General features: G+C 43.1%; 1 protein-coding gene across 1 annotated transcript; it reads left to right on the top strand.

Moving 5' to 3' along the window:
- The first annotated feature begins 781 nt into the window (after positions 1-781).
- Positions 782-12,739, top strand: LOC144053927 (dystroglycan 1-like). The gene is made up of 3 exons (XM_077568854.1): positions 782-1,146; positions 6,418-6,957; positions 8,913-12,739. Exons 2-3 carry the CDS (start codon positions 6,622-6,624, stop codon positions 11,220-11,222), a joined length of 2,646 nt encoding a protein of 881 aa, XP_077424980.1. The 5' UTR covers positions 782-1,146; positions 6,418-6,621; the 3' UTR covers positions 11,223-12,739.
- The last annotated feature ends 3,655 nt before the right edge of the window (positions 12,740-16,394 follow it).

The following is a 16,394-nucleotide window of genomic DNA, read 5'->3' as shown; positions in this document are numbered from 1 at the left end:
GGCCGCTGAAAAATGGATGGTGGGCCGCACATGACCCCCGGGTCATAGTTTGGTCACTACTTTTAAAAGGCGACGATAGTTCTTTGTGTATAGTTCATGTGTTGAAAGTGAAACAGCTTCTAGGTACTAGAAGGTAATGTAGAATAATGTAATGTACAATTTGGATACTTTTGGAGTGTATAAAAAAATCGAATCGGCAATATATCGCGATATTACAGCGCGCAATTCTCGAATCGATTCAATATGCGACCGAATCGAATTTTAAACGTCAATTTTTGATGGGAATATTCAACAAAACGTCTTACTTAGGGTTAGGGTTCATACGTTAAGCATGGAAGAATGTTATATTAATGGAACATTAAGCCTTAATATTTTATTTCAATGCTGTTCAAACATGAAACAGATTGCAACAGATTTGTTTGTTTGCTTATTAAATAAAGTGGCTTACAGTTATAAGTTTAAAGTTTCAAATAAATAAATACATTTTCATACAAATCTTACAGTGTACAAGTTTACGGATTAGTATTTTCAAAATTTGAGTTTTAATTTTTTTTTCTCGCAATAATCAATTTATAGATTTGCAGCGGGATTAATCGGTATCGAATCGTGACCTATGAATCGTGATACAAATCGAAACGCCAGGTACTAGGAAGTTCACACCCCTAATGTCTCCGGTGCAGATCGTCATTGTTTGTGACAACTGGTGCGTAAAGTTTGGCGAAAAGTGAAAGCGAAGTTTGACCTGGCTTGTCTAGCAGGTTACCTCCAGAGAGGGAGGAGCCATCCCCCGCCTTCTTGGCTGCTCACTGGCCCTCCTCAACCTGCCTGGTGCCCAGTTGGACGACCGACGGACGCACGGTAGGACAGACGGACGGAGGGAGGCAGGCAGGCAGCCAGGGAGGGGTTGCCAGCGACCTCATCACGATACACAGCAGTGGGCCGTCTATTAATGAAGGAAAGCGCTCACACATGAGCTGCTTCGCCGAGCCCGCACGTCATTCTGACCGCATCCTGTCCATTCGTTTGCCGGGGAAAGCGCACTTTTGATGGCAATTTGGAAGCCTCGGTGGCGGCGCTTCGTGCAGGCTCGATCGGGGAGGAGACATTACGGCGGCGCGAGGGAGCTAACGTTAGCTCGCTAACAAGGTCAGTATCCATTCTGCTTGTGCTACTCTTTTGCATTCCACGTCTTCGAAAATTCCACATTTGTCATCGCGTTAAATACTCCTCGTCATCACCGTTAACGCGGCGCATTTTTCTCCAACGTGAAGGATAAACGCGACATTTATCATCGTCTTAATTCTCTCGGCGTTAGCCTGCTAGTTAGCAACACTCGCGAGACAACGACCGCTCAGTTCGCTCGGCTCCACTTTGGTGACGCTACCTCGGCCCTATACCCGACATTGCCCACGGACACGTATGCGTGAAACCAAGCAGCACTTTCGGCCGTGGTGTGGATGCGTTTATGAGCCGATGTGAAAATCAGATAACCGCGGCAGCGGCTCCCTGCTCTGCTCTCGTCTCCTCCGCTTAGAATAAAAACAGGTGCACGTCTGCTAGCATCGGCCAGCTGCGGGACATACACTGCAAAAGCGCTGCACCGCGTTTGCACTTTCCCCGTTTTTTTCCCTGCTCGGTATTAACCTTTCGCTCGAATATTCACGCATACACGGCCTGTCCAGGACAGCATCGGGGAATCTAATTCGGTCATTGGTGCCGGTTTTGCTGTTTGGAAAGGGCCCGAACTGAGATTGTAGTCGGATCGAGTGCGGACGACAACGGGCCTAGTTTGAACACACTATGTAGCATGATAACATTATTGTTTTTTAAATCCACTTACACATTTATTTTGGAAAAAAGACACGACGTCAATAAAGCTGAGAATTACGCCGATTTCGACCCCCCCCCCCTTTTTTTTAGCTTAACTCCCCAAAACGGCGTTTGTTGTTACCAACCACAGATATAAAATCTTGAGAGCCCATTATGGCAATTTTCTGTCATTTCTGTCCTGAGTTTTGTACCGGTTTGCTTGATTGTCACGTGCCCCCCCCCCCCCCCTCTTTTCAGTCTGTACAATTCGCTAGCTACAGTTGGGGGCTTTTAGCTAGTTAACAAAATGGATCATAATCACAGCCAGTTTTCAGATTAAAGTTAAAAGGATTTGCCCTGCTTTTGCCAGGCTGCAAATAACAACAATTCTTCTCCGAAAATAGTAACTTTCTTATTGTCAAGCACTTGAGGTTTGTCAATATGCGTCTTATTTATTTATTTTTGCCACTACATGCTCCATTACTTTGTTGGACAGTGTGCAAGGCATGCGAACTTGTCTTGTGGATGCTTGTTATTCAGCTCAGGCTCTTTGGAGAGGCTGCTGCATGTGCCACGTCAATTCAATTGGCCCTGAGCGCCAACTGTGCATCCGAGATTTAATTATTCGTGATAGTTTTCAATTTTTAACTATCCTTTGAACGACATACAGCAAGAATGCTGCGGTGGTGAAAGTGATTTGCTTCAAGCCCCCCCCCCCCCCCCCCCACCCCCCACCCCGCCCTCACTCCCACTCGTGCAGGTCTTATCTGCAATCAACCAGAAGCAAATCTGCCACTGTACTGTTTACCATATATTAAACCGGTCGGATGTTTAAAATGAGATTTTAATAAGCGCACAATAAGCTACACTATATATTCATATGAGCTTTAGCTTTCCCTTGGGGCATTTTGGACTACATTGAGTGTATGTTTTTTTTTTTTATAGCACAGGGCTAGAGTTAAGCATTGTAATGATGATGATAATGAGGCACAATTACTGTATAGTTTTTTTTTATTAGGTTTTTATGACCCCATGTAAGGTTGTATGATTATGGCCAAAATGGTAAACATGATTATTTGATCACTATTGTTTGTAACCAATATTATTGATCACAAGTATTCATCTTGTTAGGGAAAACATCTGTATATTTACATTTCAACAGACAATATTGAAACCGTTTTTAGTGCAAAATGAAACTTTGAGAAGTTAGCAGGAGTTACATTTTGTTTCTGCTAATAATTGCTACAATGAAAACTAGTGTTTTAATGTTTTGCGTATTGAACTCGTCAACTTTGTACCCAGGTTTGAATGGTTTTAGGTTCTTCGTGTTTACTTTTTATTTCACTTTGACTTTTGTTTTGTAAACTCGGTTTTAATTGTTTTAAGAGTGGGCTTGTTAGTTTATATTAGTTTTTTTTTTTTTAATTTTGGGAACAAGTTTAGGTTTAGTTTTTAATTATTTTCAAACAGTATTACTTTTTGTTGTTGTTTTTGATACATGGTATCAGGTGCAAGATTGAAAAAGGTCAGAATAAATATTTAATAATAACAAATATCATTTTTTTACTGTATAAGTAGCCTACTGTGTAACAGTCCACAGAATTTGAAGTGCATTTGCGGCACATAATGCTATTTCTAATGTTAGATACATCACAGCGTATTTGTGTGTACAAACCATTAATACGATACGATACGATATACTTTTATTTTCCCCATCGGGAACTTTTTCCTGGACTCCGTCCAGCTGCAGTTTACAGTAAAGAGAAAATGTGAGGCGTGGGCTTTGTTTTTAAATGTTTATCTTTCGTTGCCTTCTTTCCATAATTGCTAGCAAAAACAAATCCGGGTTCTTGCATATTGAATGAATGTGGCCACTCCAGAACAACTCGGACTGCCTCGCTTTCGTTCCCTTGCTGTAAAGTTTGAAAAGTGGTGAATTTCTCAAGTGAACTTTGCGATCTTGAAGTGTTGTTCCACACACGTCGCCTCCTTCCACTACTAGCCATTTACTCTTAGAATACCTGTGATAGTCATAAGTGGGGTTTCCATCAACCCATTTTAATTCGAATTTGAAAGAAATGCGAAAATAAAACTGAAGGGAAACGCTAGAAATTCAAAAAAGGGTCCAAAATTCGCCCAAAAAGTTTTTACGCTTGTAGGGTGGATTTTGAAGCGTATCGAAAAAAGGAAAATGCGAGATTTGGATATGGAAACGGGTTTTGCAAATAAACGCTGGCAAGACATACATATTTACTTCCGCAAACACAGCATTGTGAGTGACGTATCTTCTTCTGCGCATGCGGGTCACTTTGGGGGCGTGTTACGTCCGCCCAGCAGACAGACTGAGGTCGCAATTAATAGGTCATGTGAACGCTTACTTAAAAAAAAAAAAAATCAGATTTCACAAAAAAATCTGAATTGAGCATGAAGACCTGCAGTGTGAACGTAGCCGAAGTCTCTCGGCTGGCCTTGAAGCGCCTTGGGATCCCGCCGGTGGAGCTGGTTGAAGTGGCTGGGGAGAGGGAAGTCTGGGCTTCCCTCCTAAAGCTGCCGGCCCCGCGACCGGACCTCGGATAAGCGGCACAAGATGGATGGATGGATGATTAGCTGTAATAGCTTTGCTTTGTACTGGTGGCATTTGCGAGTGTCAAATAGTGGAAAATGGCTGCACTTATTAGCACTCTTTCATTACGAGGTTTAGCTGTATCAACACTAGAATGTCATGTTGTGTCCCGAGGCCAGTAAGCATTGGTTATCAGTCCGTTAGTTTCATTTACATTTGGTTCTATTGCGCATTAGAATGTAAAGTTGCAAATCAGCATTGTGAAATTGGGAAGCTTGTGCTGGTTGGTTATTGCTCATTGTGAGTTAACAGGATGGAATCTAGGCCACATTGTGGAGCGCTTACTTTGATGCTCAGATTGTTTGCTGTGTGTGCTAATAGCCCGAGGTGAGGTGTAGTGCTCATTCGGAATAAAACCCAAGCCTATGGGCAAAACCTATTTTTATGCAAATGTGTTTGACATGAAAGAACAAATTCAGACATGAATCCAACAAGAGGGTTTGGATTCAAAACAGGCTTTTTGAAGATTGATTATTGGTTATTAAATGTCTTAAATAACATCTTGATTTTTTTTTTCCTTTCTGATGTTTGTATTTAAGAATTGACCGTGGAAAATATGACACGCTTAGTGGCACTGTGTTGTGCTCCTTGCTGGGACATACAAGATTTTCTGTTGTGAACATGACCAGAAAATGATGGCCTCAATATAGTTTGTTTAACCCTTCACAGAAGGTAGGATGTCGTGTACACTTCATGGATTGCGGCTGTGCTTTTCCCCCCGCCTTTCATATCATAGAAATAAATGAAATGTTATTTTTCATCTAGCCCTGAACCATGAATATTGACTGTCAAAGCAAATGTCAGGTCTGAGGCCGATGTTTTTGTATCTGGTCGGCCATTGGCTTATTCTCTCCTTTTGGAACCCGAGGATATCAAGTCTTTGGAATTTCATCTACAACAAATGCAACACCTCAACAGCTGTTATTGTACATTGTGGGGTTGTTGGCAGATCTGATTGGATTGGATTATGTGAGCTGATATGCCTACATTAATTAGGATTTATAATAAAATTGAAAAAAAAAAATCTCTCTCCAAGAATTAACTTGAAATAGCTTGAACGGAAATAATCAAAATATGTATTTTTGACAATATGACAATGCGAAATAATGTTCCTGGATAATTTTTTGGGATTAAAAAAATTAACCAATTAATTTTCTTCTGTGTAGTTAGTTCATTTACATGTACAGTAATGCTTTTCCCCCCCACAACATTTGACATCACAATCACTAATATGCAGAAGAAGAAAAAAAAAAGAGTAGACTAAAAGTATTGATTTTCTCTGGGCTTCATTTATAGAACTGCCAACTTGCAAGAAACATTTTGTGATGTTTGTGATATTTTATTTATTTGAAATCCATATTTTTACCAAGTCATTTTAGACTCACGTATTTACACAAGTTTATATATTCAGGGATGTGATTTTTCCGCTAATTCGCGGAATTCCGCTTTTTTTATCCCCCCCCCCAAAAAAAATCAATTTTTTTTTTTTTTTTTTTTTTTTAGTAGTTCATTGTGTATGCACATGACTCCGACAGATAACATCTTCTGCTATAACAAAGACATTTGTGGTATGCTCTAATATGAGTTACTTTTCATTTGGTCATGATATAATTATTTGTTCATGCTCATCCCCCCACCCCCACTGGGCACTGCCCTGGACCTAGCTGGGTGCCAGCGGCCCCCAGAGCCCCGGCTAAATTTTCAGATAATTTCACTTTGGTCAAATCACATCCCTGTATATTATAAATACATTTTAAATAGATTTTTTTCTTAATTTTCATATTTTTAAAATGAGCATTTATTAGTGCAAATGTACAAACTAAAGTACCAAAAATTGGTGCTGTGGAGTACTGTTGTCAATTCCGACTGTTCAAATGTGACCTATCTTAGCATATTTGTGTATACGTTTGCGGCCATGATTTCCTGGTTAATGATTTATATATTTTTCCACCCCAAAGTCATGTTTGTTTGTCTTCTCTTGTTAGCTGCCTGGCATGGCCGCCTAACCAGCTGCCAAAGACCCACTCTTGATGGATCCCAGCGGACAACGAAAGGAAAAACACAATCAGTGAGCACAGCCAACAACGAGGGAATCTTGACCCACAGCGTATCATCGGACCGACTTCAGTGCATGTGGCCGCTTAAGTCGTTCATAGACATCTGTTAGGCAGCTCAAGGGGCCTACTGCTATGCACTATAAAACGGGCGACGGGGCAGCCGGGATGTGTCGGACTATCTCGCTGCTAATAGGGCTTCTGATAGCCACGGTCGTGGGAGCTGCATGGGAACAGCAGGATGCGCAGGTGGAGGTGTTCGCCATTGAGCTGGAGGCTTCCATGCAGTCGACCGTGCTCTCCGAGATCCAGTCTGCTGCGGCTGCGGCGGCGGCGGTCACGGCTACACCGGAGTCCTCTGTGAGCGACGGGGGTGTGCAGACTGGCATCCCAGACTCGTCCGCCATTGTGGGCCAGGTGTTCCAGCTGAAGATTCCACTGGTACCGGACAACGCCGGCTGTAATCTCCACGTAAGTGCCCAGAGTCGGAATTCAGTCTTATTTAGAGCTGGGCAGTATGGCCAAATATTTTGCGATAGACACGTTATGTTCAGGGTCGATGACAATTATTGGGGAGTCAAGGAGACGGTAATCGATTCATTTGCAGGAAAAGGCACACAAGCAATTAATAAATCTGTATTACAATATCAGACTTATTATACATTTGAATAAAGGTAAATTAAGCCTTTAATTTGGTTTAATTATCTACAATTCCAGGTTGTAAACTTTGATGTGTAGTTTAAGCATTACCCACAGCAACATAACAAAACACAAGTTTTAACTATACTCTGAATCAATAAGAAAACTAAAGCACAGATTATAGTAATGCAAACACTTTACCACTTCAAAATTTCCAACTTTATGTGATTCATGGCGGGCCGCCAGGCTTCCTAAACTCTGGGGGGAAACCCCTGCATGTACATTTCCGTGACCCCTGTCTCCAAAAATCCACAGTCCCACTTTGCAGTCATGTCATAAAACTTTAGCGTTTTTTTTGTTAAAGCGACCTCAAACCCAGTGCATTAGCATCATGTCGCCTGCAGCGTCAGTCAGCAACAAATATCCGTGTTTCTACACGGATCGGGCCAAACATTGCCTCTGACCATTCCAAATACGGTTTTGAAATTATTTGAGTTAGTGGACTTTTTTTTTTTTTTTTTTTTACCAGCCCTACTTGAGTTCCCCTTTTAAAGAGGAAGTCAACCTAAAAATGTTCACGGGGGAGGCCATTTTGTCACTTTCTGCCGACTGAAAATGACGTCACAGTTGCTCAAGGCTCAGGTGATGACCAATCATGGCTAGCCTGGTTTCTGAGTTTGGTCATGTGACATTCGCAAGCTGAGCTGTGATTGGTACAGGGATGTGATTTTTCCGCTAATTCGCGGAATTCCGCTTTTTTTATCTCCAAAAATAAACATTTTAAATTTCCATTTTTTTTTGTAGTTCATTGTGTATGCACATGACTCCGACAGATAACATCTTCTGCTATAACAAAGACATTTGTGGTATGCTCTAATATGAGTTACTTTTCATTTGGTCATGATACAATTATTTGTTCATGAAATTTGAACTCTTCAACATTATTTATGCGTTAACTTAGTAATCACATTAGTTAGATATGATGATATTCTCAGTGATAGTTTTTAAAAGCAAAGGCAGTCCAATGTTTTTGAATGTGACTGATTTTGAGTTGACTAAAACTGCCATTTTATATGGGATAGTTCAATATACATTGAAAATTTATGCTGTTGTTTTGTCTATTTCTTTGTCATGTGAGTGCATTGAAAGTACTTAAAAACACGGAAAACCCATGAGCTCCGGGAAGCCCCCCCTTGTCCCCCCACCAGGGCACTGCCCTGGATCTAGCTGGGTGACGGCGGCCCCCAGACCCCCGGCTAAATTTTCAGATAATTTCACTTTGGTCAAATCACATCCCTGTTGGTAGTTAACCGGGGCCATGAGCAACTGCGGTGTCATTTTCAGGTGGCAAAATGGCCGAGCCTGAGATTGATTAAATGGGTGGATTTTGCTGCGTAGTTCATATTCCACAAATGCAATATTAAGCAGAATACTATGTTTAGACTAGTGAAGATTCATAGAACATATTATTGTAAATAAATGTTTTGGGTAGACTTCCCCTTTGCCAAAGGTATGTGATGTGTTTGACGTGTTGATTTGTTCCAGGCCACAAAATGTACAATAATAACCTAAAATGAAGAGTAATCACTGTCATAGCTAAATGGCTTGAGGCTTCTGCAGCATTTGATCAATACAGTGGTTGTAAAAACATGACTCTTCCCCTTTGTCACTTTAGTTAATAAGAGACTCAAGTATGTTTGTTTTTCCTTATGCGAAAACAGTCATTTGCGCAATTATCGGTTGAGTAAGTGCACTGACTTGTGCATGTTTGTGTTTTTTTTTTTTAGCTTACTGAGATGGGACAGGCAGCATTACCGCAGTGGCTCTATTGGGACAAAGAGAGCTGCATTCTGAAAGGCCTGGCCCTGGAGCAAGATAAAGGTGTGTACCACATCTCCGTGTCTGGACCGGACTCACACGAGAAGACCGGCGGCCGAGAGTTTCCCGGCACAGTCTTCTCCATTGAAGTTTACCCCGAGGAACGAGCAGACACGGAACCGTCCCTGCTGGCGCTGCAGTCTGATCCGAGTGGCCTGCAGCCTTTCACTTGTGGCCCCGAGGAGCCCGTCACCGTCCTCACTGTCATACTCGATGCCGACTTGACAAAGATGCTTGCCGAGCAGAGGGTCACTTTACTGACTATTATGAGGAGATTCTCGCACGTCCCCGTTGAGCACATGCGAGTCGTCCCCGTTGTCAACAACCGCTTATTTGACATGTCCGCTTTCATGGCGGGACCGGGGAACGCCAAAAAAGTGGTGGAGAACGGCGTTCTGCTGTCATGGAAACTCGGCTGTGCGCTCGAGCCGGGCAACATCCCCGACATCAGCGTTGTCCAGTCCTTCGCAAAGGACGGCACCATGTCCGCCAGGTTGGCCTACCCGGTGGTCGGCTGGCACATTGCCAATAAAAAGCCTCATGCGGTGAAACGTGTCAAACGCCAGTTGTACAACACCCCCACTCCGGTGCCCTCCCTGCTCCCTCCCACCACGTACCCAGAACCCCCCATCCGCGTTGTCCCCAGCCCGACTTCCCCCTCCATCGCCCCCGCCACGGACAACTCTGCACCACCTGTCCGCGGTCCTTTACCGCTCCCCGTCAAGCCCACCATGAGGGTCCGAGATCAGATAGCCCACACGCCCGCCCTCGGTCCCCCCCAACCCACCAGGGCGTTGGGATCGACGAGCACCATGCCCATCCAACCGACCATGACCAGACCTACGTTTGTGGAAGCCACCGCTTTACCGACGCCGCCAAGCACCACCAAAAAGCCCAAACCTTCCAGCACAAGAAAGCCCAAGAAGCCCAAAACGTCAACGCCGGCTCCCAGGGAACCCAAATCCACCACACCAAAACCACCTAAACGCACCACCCCGCTCTCCTTGGCGCCAGACCTCAATAACATGCCGGAGATCCGCAACCCGATTGACCAGGTCAACGCTTGGGTTGGCACGTACTTTGAGCTGAAGATTGCTCCCGATACCTTCTACGACAAGGAAGACGGCACCACCGACAAGCTGCGTTTGACTTTGAAGCCCCCCAAAGAGGCGGTCAGTGACTCGTCCTGGATTCAGTTCAACAGCACCATCCAGCTTCTGTACGGACTTCCTGAGGAGCAGCACAAGGGCAAACACGAGTACTTCATGTTGGCGACTGATAAAGGCGGGAGGAGTGTCATGGATGCGTTTGAGGTTCAAGTCAACCACTGGTCATCCAACGATAAGTCGCCGGTGGTTTTCGCCGCCCGTTTTCATGGCGACCCTAAAACCCTCAGCACTGACATCCATAAGAAGATCCTTCTGACAAAAAAGTTAGCGTATGCGCTCGGTGATCGCAATAGCAGCACAGTGACCCTACAAAGCATCACCAAGGGCTCCATTGTGGTGGAATGGACCAACAACAGTCTGCCGCAGAATTCTTGTCCCAAGGAGCAGATCACGGCCCTCAGCAACCGGGTCGCCGATCCGCAAGGCGCCCCCAAACCAGCCTTCATCAAAGCCATGGAGCCGGAATTTAAACCCATTAACATCTCTGTCCGCGGCGCAAATAAATGCCAGAGCTTCACCTTCATTCCACCGGGAGAGGTTCTGCCGGTCCCCGATCTCCCCACCGCCGCGCCATCGCCGGGGACGGGCCGCAGAAGCAGCGACGACGTCTACCTGCACACGGTCATTCCCGCGGTGGTGGTCGCGGCCCTCCTCCTCATCGCCGGCATCATCGCCATGGTGTGCTACCGGAAGAAGCGCCGAGGGAAGATGAGCATGGAGGAGCAGGCCACCTTCATCAAAAAAGGCGTCCCCATCATCTTCGCCGACGAGCTGGACGATTCCAAGTCGCCGCCGTCTTCCAGCATCCCGCTCATCCTCCAGGAGGAAAAGCCGCCGCTCCCTCCGCCGGAGTACCCCAACATGGCCGGCCCCCACAGCACCCTGCTCAACCAGGATTTGTTAGAAGAGTATTCGGTGTATCAAGACGACGACCCCAACGCGCCCCCTTACCAGCCCCCGCCGCCTTTCACCGTCCCCATCGAAGGCAAAGGCTCGCGCCCCAAGAACATGACCTCCTACAGGTCACCGCCCCCTTACGTGCCCCCCTAACGCTCAGCGGAGGGAGCTCCACCTTTGGAATTCAGGTGCACCGTAGGGATGCTTGTTGAAAACTAGAGCAGACGTAACTTGACACGGATTTCAATGCCAACATTTGGACCATCACGGATCAGATCATTTTCTTCAGCGTTCTCCTACCGGACGGAGCAAACAAAATAGATGGAGAACACTTTGTAATTCCATAACTCCAGCTCACTCTCTTTTTGTTCTTCAGATCTTGCTTTTAACTATTTCCAAATGCTTTGTCTGTTTTGCTGAGAAGAAGAGTCCATTTGATCTCAATGATGTACTATTTCTATTGTATAGAAAATATTAGAGCAGGAGAGACTAAAGCTCACTGAGCCTCGAAGCTGACTCGCGGCTCTTGCTCAGCGTTGCTGGTACGAGAGCTGCATCACTCCAATCTGTTCTCAGTTTGCTTTGTGAAGATTTTTGAGGGGGAATTCAACGCAGTAAGCCAAACTGAAAGCATACGCACACCTGATTAGAAAAACAACAAACGAATCAATAATGTCATTCATGCTTTGCTTCTTCTTGGCAGTACTAGCTCGTTAAATCTTGTACACAACACTCAACTCAAAAGTCAAATACGAAACAAATTGCATTTCTAATTACATCTATATTTTAGTTACAATACAAATAAGATTGTTTTTTATTTTTTAGTGCCACTTATCTTGCCGTCTGAGATGTTTTGTGTTGTTGCTATGGTGACTGTATCGGGAGGTTGCTAGGTCAACAATGGAGGTGGCTGGTGGAATGCGGCTCCACCGCAGGGGGACATTTGAGCACGTTACACCCCCAGACAAGAATTTCCATTACAACCCAACACCACAAATCTTTTACACCACTTTTTCTTTCTTTTTTCTTTCTTTATTTTTATTTTTTTTGAGAATTCATCACTTCCAGTGTTTGCTTTCGAGTCTCGCCAAATCCGTTTTGGAAGTAGAAAAGTTGAAACGTAATATGCGAGCGTTGCTTGTCAGACGTCAACCCGCCGCGGAGACGATGAGTCACAGTTGGGCTGACGGTGCGAAATGTGACAACTCGACTTGCGTGTCATTCAGTCGAAAATGAGGAGGGGGGAGCGCCGCAGTGCTCTGCGTCGCCTCTTGGTGTCGCTCGTGAGGATGTAAATAATTGTGTGCCTGTGAAATTAAAGACCTCCATCATGTTGGTGTTTTTAGCAGTCAACCTAGTTGGGAACAGAAGGGCCACAGTGGGAAATGATTTTATTTTTTAATTGTATGCTTAGACTTATGATCACTATCATGATAATGACCTTTATAGTGTGCAAAAACGTTTACCTGCCCATCACCAAGGAATAGAATCATCTGAATATGATCGCAACAAATCACATGTGAATTATGTACATTTCATACCTGATAGCACCATTAGAAAAATGTAAAAAAAAAAAAATCTAATGTTTTTACTGAGTTTTTGATACAGTCTTAAACTTGTTTTATGAAGGTATATTAATAAAATGTAATACAATTTGTAAAGCCTCAAAATGGACTACTGTCACTCTTTGGGGATGTTTTTTTCTTCTGTATTGTAAAAAGATGACACATTTAGCATCATTATGCTAAAAGACATTCCTTGCAATCTTATCTGCTTTGCAAACTTTACACTTTAGCCCTTTTTCTGCAGACGTCTTCTCGCTAATGACTCATAGGTGCGTTCCAGACTGCTTATTACGGCTCTTGTTAAATTACCCACAACCCCCTTGCTATGTCCACCAATCAACTTGAATTTGCTATCCCCCCCCCTCCCCTGTTGCTAGAGTAATTACGTGATCGTTTCTGCTCTCATCTGCCGGACTTTTTTTTTTTTTCACATACATATTACACCGGCTAATTGGTAATTAGGAGGTGGGTTGGGTTTCGTGTTGAATGATCTCTAATCACGTCTAAATTGGACAGCAAGCAAGCTGTGGGCTAGGGGCTCATTTACAAGCAATGTTGACACTGGACTCAAAGTGTTAATAGATGCAAATAGACAAAATGATTGACCTTTCACCCCTTGTTGCACAACAGGGCCTCTAATTTGCTCAGTGAGAGTTAAATTGGTGTTAACTGCATTGATTGAGGTGTAGCAGCCTGCAATTCACTTTGCAGAAAGTGTCTCAATACACATACTATTAAATATTTACATATTTGTGATATGATCTTTCCTTTGACGCATAATTGTGTTTTACAGACATGTTTTTGTTTTTGATCAATGTCACCCCCAGCTTCCTCTAACGTCACTTGTAAGCAAGACGTATGCGGAAGATTTTGCTCAACATTCGAATTTTGCAACGTTGAAACGTTTGGTGAGTGGAATCGATTGGATTACAAACATTTGCCGATACTGCCCGGACCGGACGACGTGGCAATGTATGCTCTAAGGTAGGATGGCTTGGCTTCTAAAACACGTACATTCTTGCGTCTTCTGTACTTTCGGCTTTTTTTGGTTGCTTTGTGAATTAGAGGTGAAGAATTATTTTTAAACCAAGTTAGCTAGTTCCCCGAAGCCGCTAGCTGCTAGCGCTAGCATGTTACAACAAAAACAACATTGTTGATTTATCACTTATTTTCGTACACTTTAACAACAATTTCACTTTTTGTGCTGCTGGGAAAATGAAATAAAAGACCTTAAGAGAGATCTCTCAAAATCTAACATCTTTACCACAAATCTATTTTTAGCCAGAGCTAGCCATCGCATTATGGTAAAAGCATTTTTACTTTCTTACAATGACACTTGCCACTTAATCAAAATGGTCAGAACACACTTTGGTAGACTTTGTCAGTAGGAAATCCTTTTGATGTATCTTTGTCGTTCCCGTTCGACATTCCATGGACACCGCGGTGTACACCGGCACACAATGTGGGCCAAATGACGGCATGTGAATACTATCTAGAAGTTTCATTTCACATCTTTGTTCGCCCAATTTTGCACCCGTGAACGTCACACGTGTGCACCATTGTGAAAATCCAAAATGAATGAATCAAAATAGTTTGTAGTAGCGCAACACGGGCGCTCCTCAGCATTTGCTTGCGTTGTCTCGCTGGCTGTTTGCCCCACCAAAGGCATGCTGGGTTGATAAGTGGGGGGTCGGTGACATCATGTGAATGCTATGTATAGTGAAAAACAGCATGTAATTGGCGACCATTTTAAATGGGTTAATTTTGGGAAATATTTAATATTTGGAAATATTTTTTTTGAACCTCAAACATTCTTGAATAAGCAGGGATATACGGCCAATAAATGGTTTATTAAAAAGCTAAATAAAATAGTTTTTTATTATTATTTTTTTTTTAATCTGTGCATGTCAATCCGCGAGTAAATGGGGTTCCACTGTACAGTGTTGCCTTGATACGATTGATCCAAATTAAGTTTTGAGAAAAATGAGCTGCCGCTTTGACTTTTTTTTTCTTCTTTTTTTCGTGTCAGCACAAATTTGAAAGAAATGCTGTATGGTGGCAGTGAACTCAACACGGTTTACTTGTATAAGTGCAGGTTCCTGCGGGTTCTTAAAAGTCTTAAAAGGCATTGAATCCCTAAACCTAAAAACAAAGCCTTATTTGGCATTAAAATGTCTTTAAATCACAATTTTAAATGTCCTAAATGACTTAACACATTGATAGGTTCGGATTTTATGATTGAAAATTGTCTGAAATCTCAAAAGAAATTACCATTGAAAAATAAATATTTTACGGATTGACTCGTAACCTCGTGTAATTATGATAGCGGATGCAACAAAGCGATGCGGTTTTAGTTGGGACTCAAAGTCCCAAAAATTATTTACACTACGTTCTATTCAAGTCAAAAAATGTATTTATAATATGTTCTATGTAGCCCCACTAGTCTAAACACGGCATTGCCATTAATAGTGTGTTTAGGGAAATTAATAAAGCAGCAAAATATACCCTTTAAAAAAATAAAATAAAATTCAATTCAGGGAGCGGCCATTTTGCCCCTAGCTGTCGACTGAAAGTTACATCACAGTTGCTAATGGACAGTTCTATGGGTTTGGTCATGTGACGTTTGCAAGCTGAGCCCTGAGCAACCGTGATCTCATTATTAGTGAGCAAGTGGCAAAATGGCCGCCCCTGAGATGGATAACAGCGGGTGGATTTTTGCTACTTAATTCAAACTTTGAGCAACATGGCACATTGTGAACACTGTAGTTGGTCTTAAATATCATTTCTCTAAAACTAAACATAAAATGAAGAGACGACACCTTCTGTATTTGAAACCGGTTCAACCAAACTGTCTTTTTAGCTGAATGCTAACATTGATTAGCATCTATGTTGTAGTGTTTTAAGCAATGGATTGAAAGAGCTTACTATAAACTGTCAGTACGTGCCAGTGTGGATTGATAATACGATAATACTATTAAAGAAACTCTTTCAAACGGACTGATGATTGAATGATTGTGGTTTTAGTTTGCTGTTTAGAGATGTGTCTATTTGATACCTCAATTATATACACCAGTTAAAATATTCGGTACAGCTCGCAGTATGACGCAGTACAGTATCCACTCCGCAGTCCGCAGCACTGTAAACTCTCCAAGCACAGTAATCAAAACGTAAACTAATGCAGTGGTCTCTTGAGAGATTAATTCAATTTATTTCATGACTATGTTCATAACTCAGAACAGATGAACAAATGGACATGCCATTAATCATTCCAGTCTCGCTGAAAACAAGAACACACACTTTTTTGCTTGTTTTTTCATAAGAAAAATAAGTCTTTTATTTATTTAATTTTTATTGATATAAAAAACAATTAGTGAAACGAATTAAGCTGTTTGCGCATTATGATGAACTCATCGTGCCTCTTGGTGTTCATGACTCGGCCACCGGAGGGCAGTATAATACATGCAGACAATCGAAGTGTTTCAACAACTGTAAGCATTGAGCAACTCGGCAAAGTACGGTAATATGGGGTAGATGCCACGGACTTCCGGGTTTCACACGTCAGCTCTGTTTCCGGCCACTGATGGCCGCGTCTCAACTCTCTGAAATGCTTCTGACAACTGAGACGGACACACTACACACTCGCACCCGTCGACGGGAACGCGCAACCGAGGGGCACAAAGGCGGATGCGCAAGAACTGGGAACGCGGCCCACACGTCGCAAACGGGAAACGGAAACAAAGCTGATGTGTGAAAACCAGGA

The sequence above is a fragment of the Vanacampus margaritifer genome, chromosome 1 (assembly GCF_051991255.1).
Source record: "Vanacampus margaritifer isolate UIUO_Vmar chromosome 1, RoL_Vmar_1.0, whole genome shotgun sequence".
Classification (NCBI taxonomy): domain Eukaryota; kingdom Metazoa; phylum Chordata; class Actinopteri; order Syngnathiformes; family Syngnathidae; genus Vanacampus; species Vanacampus margaritifer.
The sequence above is the reverse complement of the archived record's forward strand: the minus strand, read 5'-3'. Positions and strand labels throughout refer to the sequence as shown.

Coding starts and splice junctions, on each gene's coding strand:
- LOC144053927 (XM_077568854.1), top strand. CDS start 6,622: ATGCACTATAAAACGGGCGACGGGGCAGCCGGGATGTGTCGGACTATC. Junction 6,958..8,912: donor ACGCCGGCTGTAATCTCCAC/GTAAGTGCCCAG, acceptor TTTTTTTTTTAG/CTTACTGAGATGGGACAGGC.